Source organism: Mirounga leonina, unplaced genomic scaffold (genome assembly GCF_011800145.1).
Source record: "Mirounga leonina isolate KUSES-001 unplaced genomic scaffold, KU_Mleo_1.0 Mir_125, whole genome shotgun sequence".
NCBI lineage: Eukaryota > Metazoa > Chordata > Mammalia > Carnivora > Phocidae > Mirounga > Mirounga leonina.
In genome coordinates, this window is record NW_023270305.1 from 11860003 (window position 1) to 11885825 (window position 25823).

At 46.3% G+C, this 25823-nt stretch overlaps 1 protein-coding gene and 1 long non-coding RNA gene across 6 annotated transcripts in view; one reads left to right on the plus strand and one right to left on the minus strand.

Annotated features, from left to right (window-relative positions):
• Window positions 1-2633: 2633 nt before the first annotated feature.
• On the plus strand, window positions 2634-23852 carry LOC118007650. 2 transcript variants are annotated; one of them, XR_004678457.1, is made up of 5 exons: window positions 2634-2928; window positions 4550-4732; window positions 5892-5972; window positions 21915-22009; window positions 23559-23852. It is a non-coding gene; the product is annotated as an uncharacterized LOC118007650 (long non-coding RNA). The 2 variants fall into 2 exon arrangements; XR_004678456.1 differs by lacking the exon at window positions 2634-2928 and having other exon boundaries at window positions 4005-4732.
• Window positions 19979-25823, minus strand: part of ITSN2 (intersectin 2) — a 140428-nt gene continuing 134583 nt past the window's right edge. For all 4 annotated transcript variants that reach the window (XM_035000682.1, XM_035000683.1, XM_035000681.1 and 1 more), the window contains 5 exons: window positions 25314-25435; window positions 24430-24512; window positions 21901-21984; window positions 21293-21466; window positions 19979-20854 (listed from right to left, as the gene is read on the minus strand). In XM_035000682.1, the coding sequence (XP_034856573.1) occupies window positions 20697-20854; window positions 21293-21466; window positions 21901-21984; window positions 24430-24512; window positions 25314-25435 (621 nt within the window). In that variant the 3' untranslated portion in view covers window positions 19979-20696. The remainder of the gene's footprint in view (window positions 20855-21292; window positions 21467-21900; window positions 21985-24429; window positions 24513-25313; window positions 25436-25823) is intronic.

The window sequence follows — 25823 nt, forward strand, 5'->3', positions numbered from 1 at the left end:
AGAGTGAGAAGCAGGCTCCCACTGAGCAGGGAGCCCCAGGTAGGACTTGATCCCAGGACCCTGGGATCATGACCTGAGCTGAAGGCTGACCCTTAACTGACTGAGCTATTCAGGCACCCCTTCACAGGTTTTTCTAACAGTCTTCAGAAAATTTAAGAATTCATTTTGAGTATGATTACCTACTTGCTGATTTTGATTCTGCGTGTCACTCTCTGGCTCATGTTGAGTCTGACCCCTAGTCAGGGGAAGACACAGTAAGACCTAGAAGGAGAGCAGGATTTTGTTTTCCTTAGACAAAGGGGACGCTAAAAATCACCCCTCTCCTAATCGTAGCCCTATATCAACAGGTAAACCGTATATTCTCTGTAGTATTAATTTACAAGACATCAGCTTATTTGAAACAAAACATAGGGTGGTGTTGGATTAGGCAGTTGAAGGCCCCTTGTGCGCGGGCCTCCTCCCTGACCTCCCCTACCCTTGATGACCCTTGCTGGGACTGGGGCTTCCAGGGAAGCGGGGCTCGGGTTTCAGCCCAGTGCTTCAGTTTGGTTTTAAAAGGATGCTCCCTTTTCCCTCCCTGCAATCCTAGGTCACCAGTCACCCGCTGGCGGTGGGTTGGCGGGTTAGCCGGCTGGGTCAGGGGTGCCAGGCGCTCCACCAGGGCGGGAAGTCTGCGGGGGGTGGCAGGGATGGGGGTGGCAGTCAGGGACCCTGGCCGACCTCGCAGCCACACGTTGGGGAGGCATAATCACCCCTTTGGAAACTGAAGCTCCAGGGTGCCAAGGATTTCTGTTTTGTTTGTTTTACTCAACGACGACGTGGCAGAGCCAGGATTCAAACTGCTTTCTGCCTTATGAAGTCTCTTGGATTTACTCTCTCCCCTCAGGGATCCTGTTATCTATGGCTTCCAAGAAAGCATTCACCTATGGCGAACATTTCAGGCCAGAAAGATTTTTTTTTTTTTTAAGATTTTTATTTATTTATTTGAGAGAGAGAATGAGAGAGCACATGAGAGGGGGGAGGGTCAGAGGGAGAAGCAGGCTCCCCGCCAAGCAGGGAGCCCGATGTGGGACTCGATCCCAGGACTCCAGGATCATGACCTGAGCCGAAGGCAGTTGCTTAACCAACTGAGCCACCCAGGCACCCCCAGGCCAGAAAGATTAAAAGAATGGCCAGAGCCAGAGTCAGTTGCTTTCATGGAGGTAAAGGAACGTGGGGTTTTGGGATGTTAGTCATTTGGGCGATGGGACATAAATCCCCTGAGAACTATTTTGTCTCAGTCAAATTAAGAAAAAATTCCGTGGATGGGAATGAATGATCCACTATCAAAGGCAGTCAAGAGTGTGGTCCGACTGTCCCCGCCATCTGCGGACTGCGGTCCCCAGTGAATTCTGATACTTAAGGGTCTGGTAAAGCAATGATACCCTCATAAAGTTTCATTATCTTATATGATCCTATAATTTCACTGTAAAGAAAAGATTTTGGATATTTCCTTTCTTTTGCCATGGTAGCAGTTAAGAGTGGTGAAACCTTTAGTACCCGCGCCTGTGTGCACAGAAAACTGGGGGTTTTAAAAGGGCTGCCAGAAATCTTCCTATATTTTCTGGGGATATCACGAAGAAGGAGCTATTGAAGGCAAAAACTTTATTTCCTTCAAAAAGGTGGTTCAGAAGTCAGACACGTGATCAATAGTACTTATAACATTTGCTAATATTAATAGGATGGCTAAAAAAAATGTGGTTTTCCAAGATGTTTGTTAAAGTAGATGTTTCTACTTCTCCAAATAAATAGATTGATTTATTTTGAGTTTATAGCATCAGGGGAAAACATTTTATTATTTTACATGATTTTTCAATTGTCTTAAAGTAAGTCTAAGAAGGCTTTAAAGCAAGATTCTGCTTATATTGTCAAGAGAGCTTTATTTTGAAGACCCGAAGAGCTGTTTGAATATTACTTTAGATCTCATTTGAAGCTGTTAAATGTATGGATAAAACTACAACTCTCCTTTTCGAGATCTCTCTTATTCACAGATTTGTTATTTGGTTTGGGGTTTAGTTTGTTTTGATGCATTCACGGTGGCAGAATCAGAGATTGAATAATAAATAATTTTAAGAACCTGGATCTTTTTACACTAGTTCTTTTAGGTAATAGCATTTCTCTTCCAGATACTGGATTTTTATTGTTTTCCCACTTGTTCCTACTTAGTCCTATAAGCATAAAAGCCGGAAGATCAGTTCATAGTGATCCAAATGAAAAGCCCTAAGGTGAGGTTTTAAATGCATCAGCTTTATTCAAACTCATAATGGAAACAGCAAGTCTCTAGATGTAAGACAATCTTGGTCCTTGGCCAGGAGCTGCCACTAACTGGCTCTTTTTTACTTAAAAAGAGGTTTTGACTTATAAAGAGACCTAGCAGAAGCCAGGAACTTCAGGGCCCCTTTAAAACATACCTAGTTAATGCCTGAAAAGAGGATTCATTTTATAGAGGATCCCTTTAATTAGTAAGCTTTCTTAGTACTTCAAAGATATGATTTAATGGTATGATGTGTAAGGGATTTGTTTCAGAATAATCTGGGTGGGAGGGCTGGGGAGAGTGAGTAGGGATTTAGATGAACTTCTATTGACTCTCTCAGTTGATAATCGTTGAACCTGGGTGATGGGTTCACAGAGAATCATGTTTGAAAATTTCCTTAATAAAAAGTTACAAAATATTCTTTGCGGTGACAGGCAGTGGATATACAGTAAGACTATTGGTAAAATACAATGAGTTTTGTCATTCTGGTTGGTTTCTTCAGGATTTACATACTAATATTCAATTCTGTAATTTTAGGCATTAGCTAGAGAAGACATTGATGAAGCTGTACATGCAATATTATTTAGAGAAAATTACGTTGCGAAGGTAAGAGTTGGCTACGGACTGGATTCTAGGTAAGCAAGAGTGGTGCATGGCCAAGAGGATGTTACTATGTCACAGAGATTCATTTTGCTGGGAGAAGGAGCCTCCTCTGATTCCTTTATTTATACATCATAGATCTGAGATTGCACCACCTCCTTGCAGGATCACTAACAGGTCAGGATTCCTAGATCTGCCCGTAAGGGATCCAAGAGATTGTTCTGCTTCCCCTCTTTGTTCTGGTACTGAATAGAAATTCTTTCTGACTCAAACTTATCTTTCTCATATATTCCCACATCACAATGGGGCTATGTTAAACCACCAGAAATAGTATTTAAGGGTAATGACCAATTAGTACTGAGAGTTACTATGAAATAAATAAACTTAAAGGAGCTTTTTTTACCCTTCTCTTTCTTTCTTTCTTTTTTTTTTTTTGAGTATGAGGGGGGAGGGGCAAAGAGAAAGGGAGATAATTTTTTTAAGATTTATTTATTTTTGAGAGAGAGAGAGTGTGAGTGGGAGGGGGAAGGGCAGAGGGAGAGAATCTCAAGCAGACTCCCCACTGAACTTGGAGCCTGATGCAGGGCTGGATCTCAGGACCCTAAAATCATGACCTGAGCTGAAATCAAGAGTTGAACACTTAACCAACTAAGCTGCCTAGGCACCCCAATAAACTTAAAGGAGTTTAATTTTAAAGATTGATTGATTTATTTCAGAGAGAGAGTGAATGGGGGGAGGGTAGTAGGAGAGAATCTTTTTTTTTTTTTAAATGTCCTTTCAGTCTTTTTTTTTTTTTTTTAAAGATTTTATTTATTTATTTGAGACAGAGAGAATGAGATACAGAGAGCATGAGAGGGAGGAGGGTCAGAGGGAGAAGCAGACTCCCTGCCGAGCAGGGAGCCCGATGCGGGACTCGATCCCGGGACTCCAGGATCATGACCTGAGCCGAAGGCAGTCGCTTAACCAACTGAGCCACCCAGGCGCCCTATAGGAGAGAATCTTCAAGCAGACTCCCCACAGAGCCCAACAAGGGGCTCCATCTCAGGACCCATGAGATCAGGATCTGAGCTGAAACCAAGAGCCAGATGCTTAACCCACTGAGCCACCCAGGTGCCCCAAAGGAGTTTTAATTTTAATGAGAGAGATTGAAATTTAGTGTTAAAATGGTACTTTAATGTTTGTATTATAATTTATAAAGGAAGTTCACATATAGTCTCGTTTGAGCATCGAAAAGAGGTAGGTAGGATTGGCCTCCTATAGATTCAGAGAGAGGTGCTTCAGCAAGTCTAGTGTACTCCACCAATTTTGTCACAGACTTTACTGAGGATGAAGCCTGGGGACATGCCATGGGTAACAGGAAAGCTTTGAAATCCCTAAAAAGAAGCAAGAGTTTCATGAGTAAGGAATGGTTTGGCTGTGATTTAACCTGAAGGCACACGTCTGGTTTAGAACTTTCCCTGGCTTCCTCCTGCTCAATGCTCTCAGGTTCTCTTCCTGAACTTGATTATGTTCTTCAGTTATCTCATGCTAGAACCTTGCAACCCAAATACGTTGAGAGCTTAGGAGTGGGAGTGAGTGTTTTCCCCCCTTGTTCAAATGACAGTAAGTGAAAAACTTCTTAATAATTTGTTTTCCTTGTTTGTATCATTTCATTAGAGATTGGATACATATTTTCAGCATCTGGATATTTCTAAGGAAAGAAGAAAAGAGATGTTACATAAAAAATGGATTGAAAATGTTGCAGAGCCTCTTCAGCAGAGAATTACAGACAAAGTAATTTCATACAGAGGGTTGGAAAAAATGAAACCAGAGAATTTTGAACAACACACCAATAAAAGGGTACTGTGAGGTTTTTAAAAAATTTTATATATATATATATTTATTTATTTAAAGATTTTATTTATTTGACAGAGAGCGACACAGCGAGAGAGAGGGAACACAAGCAGGGGGAGTGGGAGAGGGAGAAGCGGGCCTCCTGCTGAGCAGGGAGCCCAATGCGGGGCTCGATCCCAGGACCCTGGGATCATGAACTGAGCTGAAGGCAGACGCCTAATGACTGAGCCACTCAGGCACCCCTGTGAGTTTTTTTTTTTTTTTTTTAAATATATGGAGCACCTTTTTTTTTTTTTAAGATTTTATTTATTTGAGAGAGAGAGAACATGCAAGAGAGCAGGAGAGAGAGCTCGAGTGGGGATTGGGAGGGGCACAGGGAGTGGGAGAAGCAGTCTCCATCCGAGGGCCCAGGATCATGACCTGAGCCAAAGGCAGACGTTCAACCGACCGAGCTCCCCAGGCACCCATAAGTGTGAGTGGTTTTAAATGACAGTAAAATCAGTGTGGGTCGACTGTGGGAGCTGACTTCTAAGAAAACATCTGAGCTCTTAGACTGTATGAAGGGAGGTGGTACTTGGAGTGAAGCATCCAAGTCCCCCTCTTACTGTCTTGTCACTCCTCATGCGCACTGTAGAGGGGACCCTCACCAGTTGCAGAACTTTGAGAAGAGGGTGGAGGCTTGACAACACTTAACGGGAGGAAAAGTGGGAAGAAATATGGGGTATTTAGCCCAAGGAGGAGAGGACAGGAGAGGGAATGAAAACTTTAAATATTTAAAAGGCTGGCATGTGGGTGATGGGTAGATAACTTTTGTGTTGCTTCGGGGTAGAGAGCTAGTTTCTCACCCGTCCAGTGACGAGGCAGATTTCAGCTCAGTCTAAGGACAAACTGGTGCTTAGAATGACCAAAGTTCCTGCCTGGTGGAGCAGAAAGTTCTCAGACTGAGGCTGGTTGATTACTTTAGAATAAAGCTAGATGATTACTTCTCCCAGAAGGTGGTGGGCTCTCACTGCAGTCTAAATTACTTCTGAGGTTCCTTGAATAAATAACCCTTTGAATCTATGATTATATATAAAAGCAGAATAAAGCATTTGGCTTTTTTGAATCTCACAAAACACCTCCGTATGCAGTGATTTGCTCTTAGGTGTATTTTTTTTTCCTAAAGGAAATTGTATTTGGAGACCTTTCTGATCCTGAAGTATGCAATCCTTTTTATATGGCAAAAACGGACCCAAATTATGGAAAGGTAAGTAAGATTCATTCATTCATTCATTCATTCTTGGAAGCTCTGGGGTTGTGGGAAAACCTAGTCTTTTTAGAAGCCTTGTAATTACTCTGTATTCATTAAAAAATCTACAGAAGCATTTCCTCTGAGTTTTAGAACAGGAACCTACAGTAATTTCACCCACTGGGGAATATACATGTGTGTGTTCCTTCACTCCCATTCGGCAAACTGGAAGCCCAGGAGGGAGAGGAAGACATGGACAGCGAGTGCAGTGGGGTGTGACAGGTGTCACAGTGCGCGGGCACTGGCCCAAGAGGCAGAACTCCTTTCTGTGGAAAGTGGAAGGAGGGATGCTGGAAAGGCTGCCCAGAGAACCAGTAGTTGGGCTGGTAATAAGTCTTCACATTTCAAATTCACCAATAGAGGAGTTAAAATTTTGAGATGTAGGTTCCAGCATTTTACTCCTGTGTAGCAAAAGTAGCCACCTGGTATTAGAGGTCATTTAAAAAATATGTGTGGCTCTGAAGAGGGAAGTGGTGTTTTGTGTTTTTGTTTTGCTTCTCCCAGAAAACCAAGGCAGATCATTGTTATGAAGATAAGAAGGTTCTTTTGGCTCTGGGAGATTTGCTAGTATGGTGTTGGTCAGTCATTTTGCTGCCTTGCTTATTCAGTAACTGTTTACCTCATACATACTTTGGGGACCAGCATCGGGCTGGGTGTATGGGGGAAAGTGAAGAAGGGGAAAATGGCCCCTAGTCTAAAGCTTATAATCAGGAATGGGGAGGAGAAAACCACCTTTCTCTGCATCCTCTGGTAGCCCAGCCTCTTGACACTCCCCACACTGAGGTTCCCTGCCCTTCTGTTCTCATAGATCCTTAAAGACCGCTTGTCAGGTCTCCTGGGAGCTCTCTTACTGCCAGGCCACCTAGGAGCGCTGCCTTGTGCTCCTAAAGCATCCTGAGCTGATACCTCTCATGACTAGATTGTCACTGTGTATGACTTTCTGTTCCAGACTGAGATCCTTGAGGATAGGAACTCATTGGGATGTGGCACAAAGTGGTGTCAACAAATATTTATTGGCCAATGCAATAGAACTCTGGACAGAGTATGTTGCTTCTATCTGGGTGGCCCTCCCTCCAGTCAGCCACTCCCGGATCAGCAAATTTCCTATCGTAAGACAGATGACATTTACCCTTTCCCTGCTCTGTGGATTGACATTATTCATGGGTCCTTATTCTTTGATGTACAGTAAGGTCATACTTGAATGCTTCCGACAGATTTAGAGAGCTTAATACAAACTGTACTAGGATCCTCAAAGTTATTTTTCTTCTGGGTTATGGTCCCTTCATTTTGTGATCCTCTGTTTAGAAGACAGCAAGAGATGGATGAAGAGAAGAGAGCTGTTTTTCTTTTTTTTTTTTAATTTGAGACCGAGAGAATGAGAGAGAGAGAGAGCACATGAGAGGGGGGAGGGTCAGAGGCAGAAGCAGGCTCCCTGCCGAGCAGGGAGCCGGATGCGGGACTTGATCCAGGGACTCCAGGATCATGACCTGAGCCGAAGGCAGTCGCTTAACCAACTGAGCCACCCAGGCGCCCCGAGAGCTGTTTTTCAATATAAGACAGGTACTTTGTGATCACTGAGCTTTATTTTTAGAGACTTCTAATTGTCCAGTGATTTCCTACCCCAGGAGTGACTAGAATTGACTTTAAGAGTGTTGATTTAGTTTTTTTTTGTTTGTTTTTTTAATCTTCCTGTAGGAAAAGGATATACCTTAAAAGAATTTAAAGACCTAGAGAAGGCTGGGCTTTATGCCAAATTGCCCCAGTTCACTTTTACTCTACATAGTGTTATTCCAAAAGAGTGGCATAAAACCTCTGCAAGATCTGTGATAAGCAGAACTCATAGTAAATGCAGGTAAGGATGTACTAACTGACTAATGGATCTTTTTACTCTCTCTGTAGTTTTGCCTTTTACAGAATGTCATATGGTTAGAATCACACAGTTTATATATAGCCTTTTCCAGATTTTACCTTCATCCTTAATGGATGTTTTCACAGGATTAAGAATGTTAGGTTGACAAATTATTTTCCTTTAGTAGATATCTGCTGTCATTTTTTTTTTATTCTACCCAGAAGATCGTTTTAATCAACATATAGGAACTTGATAAGAAAATCCATTCACACCTGTAGGATAGCACCCCATTTAAAAAAAAATTTTTTTTATAAAGATTTTATTTATTTATTTAATTGACAGAGAGAGAGAGAGAGAGAGACAGTGTGAGAGGGAACACAAGCAGGGGGAGTGGGAGAGGGAGAAGCAGGCTTCCCGCCGAGCAGGGAGCCCGATGTGGGGCTCGATCCCAGGACCCTGGGGTCATGACCTGAGCCAAAGGCAGTCGCTCAACCAAGTGAGCCACCCAGGTGCCCCTTAAAAATTTTTTTTAAAAAAGATTTTATTATTAGAGAGCACACAAGTTGGGGGGGGGGGGAGGAGCAGAGGGAGAGGGAGAAGCAGACTCCCCGCTGAGCAGGGAGCCCAATGTGGGACTTGATCCCAGGACCCTGGGATCATGACCTGAGCTGAAGGCAGTCGCTTAACTGACTGAGCCAGCACCCCACTTTTAAAAGCTGGGCGCCTGAGTGGCTCAGTCAGTTAACTGTCTGCCTTTGTCTCATGTCATGATCCCAGAGACCGGGGATTGAACCCTGCATTGGGCTCCCTGTTCAGCAGGGGGCCTGTTTCTCCCTCTGCCCCTCATCCTACTCTTGTGCTCTCTCCCACTCTCTCTCAAATAAATAAATAAAATCTTTTAAAAGAATAAATAAAAGATGATCCCAGTGCACTAACCAAATTTTCCAGTAGGTGTTACTAATAGCAGATTTATTTATTTATCTATCTATCTATCTATCTATCTATCTATCTATCTATCTTCTTCTTGTGATAACTACTTCAAACATTTTTTCCCACAGAATTTTTATTTTTTAATAAGTATTTTAATCACGCAGTGCTCATCTTGACAAGTGCACTCCTTAATCCCCATCACCTGTTTAGCCCATCCTCTAATCCACCTCCCCTCTGGTAACTATCAGTTTGTTTCCTATAGTTAAGAGTCTGTTTCTTGGGTTTGGGTTGTCTCTCTCTCTCTCTCTCTTTTTTCCCCCATTGCTCATTTGCTTCTTAAATTCCACATATAAGGGAAATCATATGGTATTTGTCTTTCTCTGACTTATTTCACTTAGCATTATATTCTCTTGCTCCATCCATGTTATTGCAAATGGCAAGATTTCATTCTTTTTTTTATGGCTGAATAATAATTCCATCACACACACACACACACACACACACCCCACATCTTCTTTATCCATTCATCTATCAATGGACACTTGAGCTGCTTCCATATCTTGGCTCTAGTAATTAATGCTGCTATAAATCTGTAAATATAGGGGTATATGTATCCCTTTGAATTAGTGTTTTTCTATTCTTTGTGTAAATACCCAGTAGTGCGATTGCTGGATCATAGAGTAGTTCTATTTTTAACTTTTTGAGGAACCTCCATACTGTTTTCCAGAGTGGCTGCACCAGTTTGCATTCCCACCAATGGTGTAAGAGGGTTTCCCTTTCTCCACGTCCTCGCCAACACCTGTTGTTTCCTGTGTTGTTATAATTTTAGCCATTCTGACAGTTGTGAGGTGACATTTCATTGTAGTTTTGATTTGCATTTCCCTGATGGTAAGTGATGGTGAACATCTTCCACATGTCTGTTAGTTCATCTGTATGTCAGGAATAAATCCCACTTGATTGTGGTGAATAATTTTTTTTAATGTGTTGTTGGATTTGGTTTGCTAATATTTTGTTGAAGATTTTTGCATCTATGTTCATCAGAGATATTGGCCTATAGTTCTCTTTTTTTTTTTGGTGCCTTTATCTGGTTTTGGTATCAGGGTAATGCAGGCTTCATAGAATGAATTTGGAAGTGCCTTATGTATTTTTTGGAATAGTTTGTCTCCTCCCCATGTCTTAAGTATATGGTGTCATATTTTATACACCTTTTATTTTGTGAGTTCTTTGACTGATTTTTTATGGAAATAATTCATTTTTACTGCTTTTGTGTTTCCTGCCTTTATACTGTCATTTTTGGTCTTTCCACCCAGAGTCCCCTTTAGTATTTCTTGCTGGGTTGGTTTAGTGGCCATGTACTCCTTTGGTTTTTGTTTGTCTGGGAAACTTTTTTTTTTTTATAATAAATAAACTCCATGCTCAGCATGGAGCCCAATGCGGGGCTTGAACTCACAACCCTGGGATCAAGACCTGAGTTGATAGGGTTCCTGGGTAGCTCAGTCAGTTAAGTGTCTGCCTTCGGCTCAGGTCATGATCCTGGAGTTCCTGGGATTGAGCCCGCCTTGGGCTCCCTGCTCAGTCGGGAGTCTGCTTTTCCCTCTGCCCCTCACCCCATTCATGCTCTCTCTCTCAAATAAATAAATAAAATCTTAAAAAAAAAAAAAAAGACCTGAGCTGAGATCAAGAGTCAGACGCTTAACCAACTGCACCACCCAGGCACCCCTGTTTGGGTAACTCCTTTTTCTCTCCTCCTAGCCTTGCTGGATAGAGCATTCTTGGATGCAGGTTTTTCCCATTCAGCACTTTGAATATATCATGCTACTCTTTCTGGTTTGGAAGGTTTCTGCTGAAAAATTCACTGATAGCCTTATGGGGTTTCCTTTGTAACTGTCTCCTTTTGTTTTGCTGCTTTTAATATTTTTTCTTTATTACTATATTTTGCCATTTTATTTATGATATGTCTTAGGGTGGATCTGCTTTTGTTGATTTTTGTTGGGGGTTCTCTGTGCCTCCTGGATCTGGATATCTGTTTCCTTCCCTACATTAGGGAAGTTTTCATCTATTATTTCTTCAAATAAATTTCATGCCCCCTTTTCTCTTTTCTTCTTGTGGAACTCCTGTAATTCAAATGTTACTATGTTTGATGTAGTCACTGAGTTCCCTAAGTCTGTTCTTGTTTTGCCTAATTCTTTTTTCTCTCTTTTGTTCAGCTTGATTACTTTCCATTACTCTGTCTTCTAGGTCATTAATTCATTCCTCTGCATTTCCAGCCTGCTGTTCTTTCCATCAAGTGTGTGTTTCATTGTGTTTATTGAGCGCTTTATCTCTGCTATGTTATTCCTTATCTCTGTGTTAATGGTCTCACAGATATCTCCATTGTTTTCTCAAGTCCAGAGTGTATCCTAATGATCATTGCTATAAATTCTCCATCAGCCATGTTACTTATCTCTTTTGCTTAGATCTTTGGTTGTGGTCTTGTCCTGTTCTTTCATTTGGGACAAATTCCTCTGTCTTCTTATTTTGTCTAAGACTCTGTGCTTGTTTTTATGTGTTAGGAAAGTCAACTACATATCCTGTCCTTGAGGGTAATGGTCTTATGAAGAAGAGGTCTATAGTGCCCTGCTTTGTAGTGTCTCCTGTTCCCCAGGGCCTGGCACTTTCGGAAGTGTCTCCAGTGTGTGCTGTGTGTACTCTGCTCTTTTGTCCTGACTACTTTATCCTTCAGGCCAGTCATCTCCAGAGGCTCTCTTTGCCTGTTGTGGGCATGTTTGGTCCCTGGTCTGAATGTGGTATGTTTTAGCTAGGTGGGCTCTGGTCTGCTTGTTAAATGAGACCTGTCACCACTGCCCCTGGAATTGAGGCTCTGCAAAGCTCCCAGGTCAGGCCATGTGGTGTGGGTAGAAGTATATGCCCATCTTGTGGGGGAGGGAGTCTGCTGCACTGGGACTAAGGGAGGCATGACTTTAGAAAGGGCAGTTCCACTGGAGCATGGGGTGGGGCAGGGGTTGGTGTAAGCAAGTTGGTAGCGAGTGTCACTGCTGCACTGGTTCCCACAGGTGGCTCTGTGCTGATGCTGAGGGGTATGGGAGGGAAATGGTGCCTGCCAGTTCCTTGGTTCCTCGGTTCCTCGAGGCGTCTCTCCATGAATGCTGCCCCTCTGGGACACGCTCTGAGATGAACAGCTAATCTCCCCACTGTGTGCCTCAGGTGCTCTTCAGATCACTGTTTCCATGCTATGTATCTGCAGGCTGTTTCCCCTGCCTTCTCTCCAAGAGCACCCGCAATGTCCTCCAAGCTCTCCCAGAGCCAAGTATGCTGATTTAGAACTCCAGGCTTCAGGGCACCTGGGTGGCTCAGTCATTAAGCGTCTGCCTTTGGCTCAGGTCATGGTCCCAGGGTCCTGGGATCGAGCCCCGCATCGGGCTCCCTGCTCCACGGGAAGCCTGCTTCTCCCTCTCCCACTCTCCCTGCTTGTGTTCCCTCTCTCGCTGTGTCTCTCTCTGTCAAATAAATAAAATCTTTAAAAAAAAAAGAACTCCAGGCTTCAAGTCCCACTGCTTGTAAGAACTCATGAAATTCAGCCCCTCTTGTTTTCCAAACCAGTTACTATAGGGATTTGTTTCCCCCCTGTTAGTCTGGCTCTCATCCTTCTCCACCACCATAGCTCCCTTCCCACTGGCCACGATCTGTTTCTTTCCCAGACTGCGTCTCTGCACTTCCTACCTTCTTTGATGTGGCCTCTTCTCTACCTTCAGTTGTGGAAGTTGTTCTGTCAGTCTTCAGGTCGATTTTTGGGGTATTTAGGATGATTTGATAGTTATCTAGTTGTATTTGTGGGACAAGGTGAGCCTAGGGTCTTCCTCCACCACCACCTTCCCTTTCCTCCTATCCCACTGTCTTCTGTTCTTTCAGTTGAGAACTCAGCTGCTGGTCTCACTGTTGATCCTTTGAAGAAATTGTCTTTTTCTCTGGGGGCTTTAAACATTTTCTTGTTGTCTGATTCATTCTGTAGTTTTATATGATGTTTCTAAATGTGAATTTCTTTTTATTCATCCTACTTGGAATTCATAGGTTTTCTTGTACCTGTAAATAGATGTCTTTAATCAGTTCTGGGTAGTTCTCATTTTCTCTTTGTCTATTACCTCTGCCATATTCTCTCTCTCCTCTCTTTCTTGTACTCCAGTTAAACATATTTTAGATTTTCTCACTATGTCACTGTATCCTCACTGTTTCTTACCATTTTTTTGTGTGTATTTTCCATCTTTTTTTGTTACTGTATACTTGATTCTAGATATTTTACTAATTATCTCTTCAGTTGTGTCTAATAATCTCTTGTTAAACCCATCACTGTGTTATTCTCAGGTGTTTTATTTTTATAGCTCTAGCATTTTATTTGATTCTTTTTCAGATAGGTTTGGGGAAGGCTGTCTGGACTCAGGGCCTGGAGGGTCTCCATCCCCCACGGGGACCCTATCGCAATGCACTGCTTGACGTGCCTACCACTGGGAGGAAGATGTTGAGAACAAGGTTAACTACCTACCTGCCAAGATAGCAACCAGACCTGGGAGAAAAAATACACCAAAGATATGCTGGGACCATGCAGGAATCAGTCCATACCTTGCTACCCGAGGTTGGCAAATTCCCTCAGCAGAGAAAATAGACAGGGATGGCTAGCTCATTCTGAAAGAGTTCTCTCCTCTCTGAAATTGTCCAATGACTTTAAAATTAGGAATTTTTTTTCTAGGGGTAGTGGTAAATATCTGTTTTTCTAGTTGTTGCAGCAGGAGTATTGGCCCGTGCAAACTTGTAAGTTCTACACAAAAAAATAGAAGTCCTGTCATGCTCTCTTGATATTTCCTTTTTGTCTCTCACTCTGAGTTTTGCTGGACTGAACAGTGCTGCTTTCTGTTTCCCCTTCTGATTTGGAAATTTTATGTTTTGTTTCTGTTTTCTTGGCTTCTTTATAAATTTTAACAATTTTAATTTAAACATTAATAATTATATAACTCCCTACCCCCCCAGTGAGACAAAGCCTTTATTTCCTCATTCCCCCACTTTCTTGCTCCTCAGCTCCTTTAGTCTGGTGTCCTCTAGTGAATACTCCACCTTGCAGCTGGAGAAATCTCTCTGAAATGATCAACCCTCTCCAACTGAAAACCCTTCAGTAGTTTTCCATAACCCTTACAATAACGTCCAGGCTCTTAACATAGCACATTAGATGCTGTCTGGACCCTGCCACCCTTTCTGTCTTCATGTACAAAATCCCTTTCCCTTAAAGAAAAGACATATGAATAAACTACAAAAATATCTGGGTCAAGTCAGCACCATTATAACTGCCTGAACTGCCACATTGGTTCATGCCTTTGCCCCTTCTTTTCATTGCTGGCCATCCCAATCCAGGCAAGAGAGGGAAGTATCATGTGGGGATATGCCACCACACCCTCCATCTGCCTTTTCTTACCCCAACAAGCCCATTGAGGGAAGAGACTGTGTTGTCTTTATCTTGGTGTTCCCAGCACTTAGCTGGAATGCAGTAGAGGATGAGTAAATGCTTGTGGAAGGAAGGAAGGAAGGAAGGAAAGAAGGAAGGAATGGAGAAGTGTATGGAGGAATGGAGGAGAAGGCTTATATGCCTAGATAGGCCTCGGCTTCCCAGGGCAGGAATGGGGGCAGCCCTAGGAAGATCCTCTGGGAGGACACACCTGGAGGTGCCTCCACATGGCTGCTCAGTAAGGTAAGAAAAGGACTTAAAGACAAGGTGGCTATGTTAGTCAGAGATAGTTTGATTACAAAAAGCAGAATCCTTCTTAAGTTTAAAAAAGAAAAAAAAAGGCAGGGGGAGTGGGAGGAGCCTTTGTAGGTTAGAGAGCAGTGGTCTGTTACGAAGCTACGGTCAGTGTCTCAGCCCATTTGGCAGCTATAACAGAATACCAGAGATTGGGGGCCTTATAAACAACAGAAATTTATTTCTCACAGTTCTGGAGGCTGGGAAGTCCAAGATCAAGGTGCTGGCAGATTCGGTATCTGGCGGGGACCCCCTTCTTGGTTCTTAGATGGCACTTCTTGCTGTGTTCTCACATGGTAGGGGGGCAAGGGAGCTTACTAGGGCCTCTTTTATAGGGGCACTCATTCATGAGAGCTCTGTCCTTGTGACCTAATCACCCTCCAAAGGCCCCATGTCCTAATCCCATCACATTGGGGGTTAGGTTTCAACATACGAATTTTGGGGGGACACATTCAGACCATAGCAGTCATGAGGACAGCCAGGCTACGTAAGGACTAAGAGCCATGTCCTTTCCTCTTTGGGACTTTGTGGCTTTCATCAGAGCTTCTTTGTGAACCTGCTTCCTTTCTCTGCACACTGGCTTTCTCTGCTTTCTTGTGCATGTGCTGGGAAATGGATGCCTTGGGCCTGCCTGAGTTTCTGGTTTGGGCTCTTGAGGACTGCCTGAAAGCCGTCCTGTCCCACTTATAACCGTAGGGACTGAAGCCCTGGACCGGGTACCTCAGCCACAGGCAGACAAGGGTCACGCGACTGTCTGATGGTTGTGCTAGCAGAGGTGGGGGTGGGGCAGACTGATTGATGGGCAGCCACCAAGTGATGTCCACTCAGTCCTTCCTTTTCAAGAAGTGAGTACTGAGTTTGCAAAATTAATTTTCAGACAATTATTGAACAATACAATTCTGTATGGAGTTGAGATACCTTTTTGTTTGTTTGTTTGTTTGTTTTTTGCAGTTCTGAAAAACTTACCTATTCAGAAAAGAAATGTCTACCTGATAAAGAGAACAAGACTACTGACCTAAGTCAGATTATTTATTTATTTTTTTAAGATTTTATTTATTTATTTGACAGAGAGAGACATAGTGAGAGCAGGAACACAAGCAGGGGGAGTGGGAGAGGGAGAAGCAGGCTTCCCGCAGAGCAGGGAGCCCGACGTGGGGCTCGATCCCAGGACGCTGGGATCATGACCTGAGCTGAAGGCAGACGCTTAACGACTGAGCCACCCAGGCGCCATAAGTCAGATTATTTTTGAAAGGAAGTTTCATTCCTCGAAGCTCAGCCAGGAGAATAAAAGGGACGAGAATTGTGTGGTGAGTGGATGAGATCTGGGGGGAGCAGGGCTGGGATGGCGTAAGTTTGCAGCATGCACAAGATAGCAGACGTTGATTGTGGAATCCGAGCCATTGACAGATCCCTCCTTCTCACATGGGTTCCCCAGGGCAGAGAAGGCAGGAGCCAAGGAAGGGAGTGAAAAAGAGGATGCAGAAGAGGCTTTATTTAATGCACAAGAGCTGATGGGTTTGTGTCTGGGCTTGGTGCTGCTGCATAGATGGGACAGCTTTTGGCAGGGAGCCTGGGGTCTGGAGATCAGAAAAGGAGCCATACTGGGGAATCCTGGAGCCTGCTTTTGGGGGACAGATTGTGCCCTTACAAGATGAGAGAAACCCTGGCCACGGAGTTCTGCCCTCTAAAATCTCCTTTTTCCTGGAATTTTTGCTCTTCTGCCATTTTTCTACCATTTAGACATCCAACCCAGACCAAAAAAATTTGTTCTCCTTAGTGTAGTCACAATAGGTGGGAACATTCTGAAATGAAATTTATACTAAAAATTAGGCCACATGATGGCTTAGATACATGAAAGTTATTTTATATGTAAGCATTTTCCATGCACAGGTTTTTTACCGTGAGCTCACAATCTGATTGGCACATCTTCCCTTCCATCCTCTCCCACATCCTGTATCCTAATGCCTGAGGGTGAGGACGCTTCCAGAGAAGCCTCCAGGTGCCTGGGAACTCTAAGGGGTTCATGACTGACTGGAGTGCAGTGGGTCTTTGTGTTCACCAAATGCCCCACTCTCGCCTCCAGCACAAGGCGAGAGTCCCTCCAGATGACGAAGGACTAGTTCTCTGTAGCACGAAAATCTTGTTAGATATTTTGTGACCCAGGTCCTACCCAATCCCATGTTTTCCCCAGTCTCTCAGAGAGAAACAGATTTTCCTTATGTGGTTAAGTTTCCATACCACTTTCCTCAGCAATTAAAAAAAAATTTTTTTTGAAAGATTTTATTTATTAGAGAGAGAGAGAGGAGAGAGAGAGCGCACAAGCAGGGGGAGTGGGAGAGGGAGAAGCAGACTTCCCGCTGAGCAGGGAGCCCGATGGGGGGCTCGATCCCAGGACCCTGGGATCATGACCAGAGCAGAAGGCAGCCGCTTAACCAACTGAGCCGCCCAGGCGCCCCCTTCAGCACTTTCTTCTGGGAATAATTCTGAGAGCCAAGTCCCTTGGTCAGTTCTGAACGGGACAATGTCAGCTCTGCCCTTCTGGCAGGGGAGCCTGACTGCTGTTGCCACGTGAGGCAAAAAATGGAGTGTGTTTTACACACGACAGAAATTTATTTCTTGCTCAGGTGTCAGAACAGGGTAGGTTGGCAGGCTGTCTCTCTTCTATGCAGTCTTTGGGAGTCTAGCTGAGGGAATCTTTGTCATCTTTACTGCCCAGATTCCAAGGTTGCTCTGGGGAACTCATTCCTGTCCACCTGAAGAGGGAAGAGGTCATGGAGGAGTGCTGCCCTGGCAGGGTGGGTGGGCCAGGTCTCGCTTCCAACCGGCGAGGACCAGTCACATGGCTGTCCCTAACCGTGGGGTGGGCGTGGGGGGAGTGTGCTGGGAAAAGTAGCCCCTCGCCACTCTGAGCACAATGGCAGAGAGAGCAAGTGTTTTGTGGACAGCTGGTCATCTCTGTCCCACCATAGAAAGGTTAGTACCATGTGGAGTCCAAAGACATAGGACTTGAGCGTCACAGAAGCCAGAGAGCAGGGGAGAGGTGAGGAGAGGGCTGCCTGGAAGGTCTCAGCTCAGGCAGGAGGGTCGAGTGTTGGGTGGGATCCTCCGAGGCCTTCCTCCCTGCCCCTATCAGCCCCTCTTCCCTACCCGACACTCAGCGCTTCCCTCTGTTCATAGGTTGGAGGAACCAGACAGCACAGACCGCGATCCTGGGTGGCTGGGGACGGCCAGCATGGGTGGGGGGCACGGCCCGTGGAAAGGACAGTGACGACGGCAGAGGCCCTGGGGCGGCACTGGGCCTCCCTGTAGCTGGGGTGCGGCTGCCAGGAACCGGGCCATCTGCAGGGAGGCCACTGGCAATAAAGCTTCGCTGAGCTTTGGTTTGTAGTGTCTGCGCCACAGTTAAAATGCTGCCGGCAGGTTTTTCTGTCTCCGGACGTGTAAGATATTGCAAGAGATAACCACATCATAACAGTTACCGTTTATTGCGCTCCTGTTGTGAACTAGGTGAGGTATTTTATTCACGTAAAAGTCTTCACAGCAAGATAGTAGTAGTATCTCCCGTTACGTGAAACTCAGAGGGGTTCAGTAACTTGTTAAGGTCGGCTGCATCGTTGAAAGTGGCAGCGTTCTCGATTCCAAGTCCAGGCCCTCCAGTGCCAAAGTACTGGTCTGATCACCAGAGCACACTCCCTCCTCACCCCTGTAATGTGAGTCAAACTGCTCAGGATTTGGGTCCCTTTCAGAGGGTGGTTATCCTGCTGGTGTGCCACAGCGTCCTGATCCTGAAGAGCTCGGGGGTGGGGGTGGGGGTGGGGGTTGCTGGGCATCCCTCGGGTCTGCTCAGCCCTTCCCCGGGGGATGCAAGTAGTCTAAAGGCACACTCCGTTCCCTCACCCTTCAGAAAATCAAGCTCAGTTTCAGTCAGGAGAGAACTTGATTTCTCCAGGGGCAGAGCTGCGTTCCCAGGTCAAAGCAGGTGACTGGCGTTGCTGGGAGCACAGACATTGAATGTCCTCTGAAGTTTCAGAGAAGTTGTCTGACTCACATCCTCCAGGCTCCTCTGTCCTGAATCTGAAGAGAACCCTGACATATGTAGACATGGAGAAATGGCTCTAGCCACAGTTCATCCCAGTGAGAATTCAAGTCCTCACCGTCTTGAGAAAAGGATTATTCTGTAGCTCGGGTCACAAGTAACCCCAGAACTGGTTTTAAACCGGCCTGACCCATCGGTGACAGTCTCGGGCTTTGGAAGACCAGTCAGAGGCAGACTTGGACATCAGCCCATACCTGCCTCCAAAACCAACACACAACTTGCTTCAAGACCCTATGGGAGACCCTCTAGGAGATCAGTGAGGCTGTGTGCCTGACCGGCCAAACTTTTCCTTAATTAATGTATCCAGTTGTTTTGGTTTCACATGCTGAGTGGTGTCTCTTCTGTTGACACTTTTACATCTAAGTTTTAACAAGTCAGCGTCCAGGATTAATACCTGGAATTATGATTTTTTTTGCTTGAATATTCTGAATTATGTTTTCCAGCCTTTCTTTGCCCAGTGATTATGTTTAGACAGAAATGGGGGCCGGGGTGGAGGGACATCTGAATGTTTCTTGTTCTTCCAGCTCCCTGAGAAGATGTGCTCCCTGAAAATCAGGGCACCTGCAGCCTGTGTGGTTCTTTCCAAAAGACCACTCTTTCCAGCTGCACTCATTAACCCAGGGATTTAGTGGGTAAGACCTTATTTTTGTCAATGTTCAAAACAAATTGCATACTTCAAAATCCAGAGCCCAAACAAGCAGCTCTGACGGTGTAGATGTGGCTCTGACAGGACGGGACGGGGAGAGAGAGGTGCTGCTGGAGCTGGAGGCTGAGGGCCTGCTGAGGATGTGTAATGTCTGTTCTAAGTTACCTCTCAGGTTGCTGCTCACCTGGCAAGCACAAGGACTCAAAGGGTGTTGCTCCCACAGAGGTCAGTAGTCTCACCACCAAAGATAACCAAGCCCCAGAAACAGTAGGTAAATGTACCAGAGTCCTAGAGCAAGTGAGAGTCAAGACGAGGCTGCAGGGTCTCCTAGGCACTCCCCCTCCCCACGCTGCCCTTGGTTTTTGCCGCCCTCGCAGAAAGGAAATTTGGTTTCATTACCAGCAACCCCTGAACTTACCTCTTATTTTTATATTTTTTAAAGATTTTATTTATTTATTAGAGAGAGAGCAAGCGAGAGAGCACAAGCAGGGGGAGCAGGAGAAGCAGGCTCCCTGCTTAGCAGGGCTCGTTCCCAGGACCCCGGGATCATGACCAGAGCCGAAGGCAGACGCTTAAAGACTGAGCCACCCAAGCATCCTGAACTTACCTTTTAAGAGCCTTTCAGGTGGAACGTAAATCAGTCAAACTTTGAAAGAAGTTACATTCATAAACTTATATTTTTATTCTCTTTCTGTACATATTGGCAATGATAAAGCTTAAAGATGCATGTCCTATGAAATAGGCAAAACAAGGAATTTACATAAATAATTTATACTTCAGAAAACTAAAGTTGAAAAATATTTCCATATTATTAGAGTTCACAGTATTTAAAGTAAATCAAGCTTTCCCCTTTATATTTCAAACTCTATTGTCTCAGCAGAGATGATAAAATCTAATCGGGAATAAAATGATCAAGTCTGTTTTTGTTCAGTGCACAGAGTAGACAGACTTCAGCCTGAGGCTGCGCCCGCACTCCCCAGTCCTCCACCTCCTAAGCACCCGTGGCCCGGCACAGGCCCCCGGCACGGGGTAGCTACAGCATCACCAGAACCACCCGCCCTGGGCACGTTCAACCACAGGTAGCATCTGGTGTTCTGATGCCTCATTTCCACTTAATACTTTTTGTAGCCCTGAAAATGGAAACCCTGGCATCTAAAAACAACCAAAGATGTTAACACTAATACAAGGCACTGTGCTATGGGTTTGGTTTATTTATAGGAAAGACCATGTTTGCATAGATTGCTAGCAATTTGGTGTGCAAGAAAATAGCCCCACTGCGTGTGGCCCGCGATGGATGAAGCTGGCGGTGCTCCTTGGGCCCAGGTGCAGCACCGTCCATCTGGCTCTAGCCCAGCCTTTTGGGCAGATCCCTGAGGCCCCTACAGGAGAGTTTTTTGCTCAAAAAGCTGTAGGTCAAAGCGGACCCAGACCTCCCCCGTGGGGACCTCGTGCAGCAGGAGTCGGCGGGTTGTGGGGCCTTTGCTTTCCTGTTCTGTGCGAATTTTTGCCACTGGAACCTCAGTACGACCCAGGAAATCTGGTGAACAGACATGCGAGAGTCAAAGTTTCTTCTTTATAAAAGTCATTAAAGAAAACTACCCCAGGAGGAGTGTCTGAAGACATTCTTAAAACTTTCAGATCCAGCTTAGTGGCTGTTACTGTGACTGGATGCATGCAGAACGAGGGGTGTGCGGGAAGGAAGCTACCTCATTGGGCTCCAGAGAATGGGTCAGCCATTCAGGAGGTGCTGGGAGGGACTGGGGTCCATAATGGAAACACCCTGGAGGCCACCCTTTGCCCCTGAGAGGACCCCGCCCCCCAACCTTGCTTCCCATGGGAGCTGCGGGTGCCCACAGGCCCGTGCCCTTTTCCTTAGGTGTCACGGGGTAAAACTAAAGCCAAGTACCCTGGACCTAGACCCCAAATTCTAGAGTACTGGGGAAACTTCGGATTCCCTGGTCGAGTTATACTTTACCATCTGGTGAGAACTGGTCTCTGTCAAACATGGTGAGACACAGCACGTCTTGGTAGAGATCCTTAATAAAGAACTGGCAGTTAAAATTCCACTTGGGATTGAGTGTGTCCGGGAGGGTCCTGGTCGTATAGCTCTGGGAGCCCATGCTGATTTCACAGTATGGATTGCTCTTTCCTGAACAAAAACAAACCAAAGATGCACGTGGCATGTGTAAGTAAAATAAATGACAACAGCACCTTCCTTGAGCAGAAGCAGGATCCAAACCACAAGAGTAGGAGCCACTGTGTGGGGGCCCAAATGTGACTGGTGCTCTCCGTGTCCCCAGTGCTGACAGCACCGTAAGCCTGGGAGCAACCGTGCGGGCTCCAGGGCCCCAACTGTTCCCCACGAGCTTGGGCAAGTGTCAGTGTGGCTTCGACTCTGACGTGCTGAGGAGGGAGGCACTGGAACTTACTGGGAAAACACACTATGATAACATTGGTCCAACAACCATTTTAGTGGCACTGGAAACACTGATTTTTCTAAGTGTCCCGTTATTCAATGTTCAGAAGAGTCATCAGCAAAGAACAGGGCAGTTACCACATCTGTTGAATGAAAGAAGCATTTACCATTCGGTTTACAGGCTTTTAATTCTGTAGCTTCGATGACCTGCACCATCAGACGCCCGATGCCTGAAGTCTTTTGAGAGCGAGCTGCAAGAGAGGAAGACAAGCCCCGGTAAGTTCTTCCCTGAGCCTGCAGGTAGTGCACTGGACACTGAGCTGTAGATACAGTCTGTCTAACCGACCCTAACACTCCCAGTGTCCCCTGCCACAGCACTGGGCCTGGCCGACCAGCATCTGGCTGCTCTGCCTTTGCCCAGGCTGTGTCACTTGCTGGGACACCTTGTCCACTATCTCTGCTTGTCTGCGTCCTACCCAGCCTTGGACATACACGCCCAGCTTTGCTCCCATCTCTGCCCTCCTCTGCGCATCCACCATCCCAGGCTCTGGAGCGTCCTCGAGTCTCCTCTGCCAGCAGAGGCTGCTGCAGAGCTGGTGTTTACTCAGCCTTGCATTTACCCTCAGTCGCCTAGCAACTGGTAACAGTAACAAAATAAGACATTATATCCATTAGGCACTTAAAAGCAGCTAACATTTATTGAATACTTTGTGTTGGGCACGGTGCTAGACCTCTACAAAAGTCTTATTTAAACTGTACAGTTACGCTATAGGGTGGGTGGCTGTTGGGAACTGCCATCTCCACACAGGGCAGAACTGAGTCTGAGAAAGGACCGTCACTGGCAAGGTAAAAATTCACCGTCCAGGACCAACGTCTATTAGCCGCCCACCATCATTCCAGTTACATGTAAACACTTCAGCTTATTAAGCAGTTTCACTTAAGACCTTATTCTATTTGAGGATGTACTCAAAATGAGTCTGTGAACTCAGATTATCTTGGCAAATAGGAAGTTAAGCAGGTTTTGCCCTCAAGGGTTTAAAAACAAACAAAAGGCTGCTTGGTGAGCTACTGATTTTTCAAAACTTAGGGCACATAAAACTTTATGAGACGTGCCCCCCCCCCCCCTTGTTCTTGCCAACCCTTCCAGCGCGGCCCTTACACTCAGTTCCCCTCAAAGGCAGGGCTGGGCCATATTCATCTTTGAAGGCCCGGTTAGGACTAGCACAGGGCTTGGCACAGAGTAAGTAATAAGTGTCTAAAGAATTGAACATCTAGAAAATGCACAACAATATGTATAGATATTGATATTAAGCAAAACGAATATAAAAACTTTGATTTATGTCTTTTACCAATTAAGAGATTGTTATATGCTTTACAAATCATTCAGTCGTTGATTTTCAATAGCAAGCATTTGAAGTACCATTAAAATAAGATTCAATCAGCAAAAGCCAATTTACACATAACTTTCAAGAGTATATAACAAAATAAGGGAAACCTGAATTAAAAAAACAGAGTTGCAGCTACAGAGTGGAACATAAGGGGGAGGACTGGACAGGGAAGGCTTGGGGGGTGTAATCTGAGGTGGTTTGTTTAATCAGGCAGTGGTGTGGGCGAGGCAGAGGGAAAGGGGAGAAGTGGGGCTGCGCCCTGAGTCTGGGGTAAGAATTTGTCCTTAATTTGGGAGGCAACAGGGAAGATGCTTAAGCAAGGAGATTCAGCCCTGTAAGAAGAATACTCTGGGGATGACGAGGATGGGCGATGGGGGGCCTTGTGCCAGGGTGGAAGTTGTTAACTGGGTCTTAACTGGGCTGTGCCACCGGGAAAGGACCAGGACAAGGGAAGAGAATGACAGAAGATGTGTGACTCGGCCCATGAGTAGAGGAGCATGAGGACCGAGAGCATGCTTGCAGTCCAGGTGGCAAGGACAACACTGCGTCCACACAGCTTCCCAGGAGGAGATGCCAAGGTGCAAAGGCCAGCAGGTGGCCGGGAGAAGTCCAGGTGTGTCTGGATGTGGGCTCAGGGAAGCAGCCCAGCATGACTTTCATGAAATTGAGAGAGCAGAGGGACAGAGAGGCTTAGGCGAGGGCAGAGCTCCAGGTACAAGTGGAGGAGGAGCCGTGACTTCCTGCCATTGGTGCGGGGGGGGGGGCGGCTCTGGAGGGAGAGTGAGTGGCTCCGTGGGTTCGGTCACTGGTGTCAAGTGAGGGAGCCATCTGCACAGGATGGGGACAGCAAGTGCGGTGAAGGGCAGGTGAGGAGGAGGAAAACCTTGAGATTCAGGCCCCGGTGTCCAGGGAGGAGGATGGGTAGACGTGGGGGAGGCCTGGGGCAGGGGCCCAGGTGGCAGAGGAGGAGCAGAGCTGAAGGCAAATAGGCACAGAAGTGAAGCTGGGTGAAGTAAAATGGACCAAGCAGAAGTGGGCTTGCCACAGAGAGAAGGAAGGTCCCAGGGCTGGCACTGGATGCCCCCATCTGTGTAGTGGGTAGGGGTTCAGGGAGGCCCTAAGGGCAGCAGCAGCGAGGAGGGATTCTGCTGGCTGATCCCCCAGCAAGTGTGGTCCTTCCAGCTGTCCCTGTTTAGCCCCCGCCTTGCAGGAGCAGCAGCTTGCGTCCTGAGGGTGGGACCGCTCCCCCTCCCCCTCCCCGGGGTCCCCTGGCAGCTGCTTCCAACCCTCCAGGGCACCACCCACTACCTTGATAAGCTTTCTCCCGTTTCTTCTTTTCCGTGTCGATGTACTGCTCAGACGCGGCCTTGATCTTCTGGACCCAGGCAGTCCTGGAGAAGAACACAGCCATGGGGCGGCTTCCCCACACAGCTCCCAGGCTCAACCGGGAGCTCCAGAGCTCTGCACTCGCTCTTCACTTCTGTGCTAACCTTGGCTTCGACAAGTTTCCAATCACAGACCCAATATTAGTTCAACTGGAAGACTTGTTTGCTGTTTGAAGATCAAGCTGGGAATTTCTAGACAGTCACTGACTGCTTATAGAACACCAGGTACGGGCAAGGTACCGGCACCAGGGGAGAGCAGTGCACCACGGCTGGAGCAATTCAGCACCACAGAGGGACAATCGACCTGAGACTGGGCCAAGAAGCAGGCACGCAGGGGGGGAGGCGCGTCCCCAGCCTGCCATCACAGCATGGCTGGCCAGGCAGAGAGAGGAGCGCGGCGCTCCACACGAGGAGGGCAGATGTGCCGGCTGGAGTACAGGTCCTGGGGGTGGAGGGATGGCGCTGGGGCCGAGAGACAGACACACACACACACACACACACACACACAGCCTCAGCGACCGGGCGGAGGAGCCTGGACTGCTGCATGGGGGATTTTAGTAGGAAGCAAGGTGCTGGATCTCCCATTTTGGAAGATCCTGAGGAGAGACTGGAGGCAGGGACACACACTGAGGTGATCGCAATAACCCGGCACATCCACACCAAGGCTGACCAGTGGGACTGGGGTGAACAGGACTGGTTAGGAGAGCCTGGGGTGCAGAATGAGTGGGACTTGACCATGGACTGGAGGTGGCTTATGGGAGGGAGCCTTCCAGGCTTCAAGGCAGGTCACATGTGGTCAGGACTGACCTCTCGTTAATGTTGTCTGTTCGGAGGGTGTAGACCCGGTCAATGTGAGAAATGTGGAAGACAGGCTCATCGCTGGAAGGGTCTGTGGGCAGTTTCACCAAGACTTCATTCAGGAAAATGGGCTGAAAGAGTTAGGGCCAAAACACAGGCTGTGAGATGGGCCAGAACCCTCCACCCGCCTACATCTCGGGAGAGCTTGGTTCTGAAGAGCCTTGTTGAGAAGCAGAGAAGGGTCTTTTACTTTGGGAAAAAGAGACTGTGTCCATTTTGTGGAAGAAAACATCTTGGGCAGATCAGAGGTTCCTGAACTGGGGACAGGAGCTCTGAGTGTCCATGACTGCTCATGGGACAGGGTCTCTCCTCCACGTTCCTACACAGAGCACTCTGCTCCAGCTTCAGTTTCACAGAGACCTGATGCTGAATGTGGGATCACACGGCACATTTGCCAGGGAGGAGGCCAGAATCCACAGCTGGAATCCAGTCGTCAGCTGCAAGAGGGCAGTGAGAGCC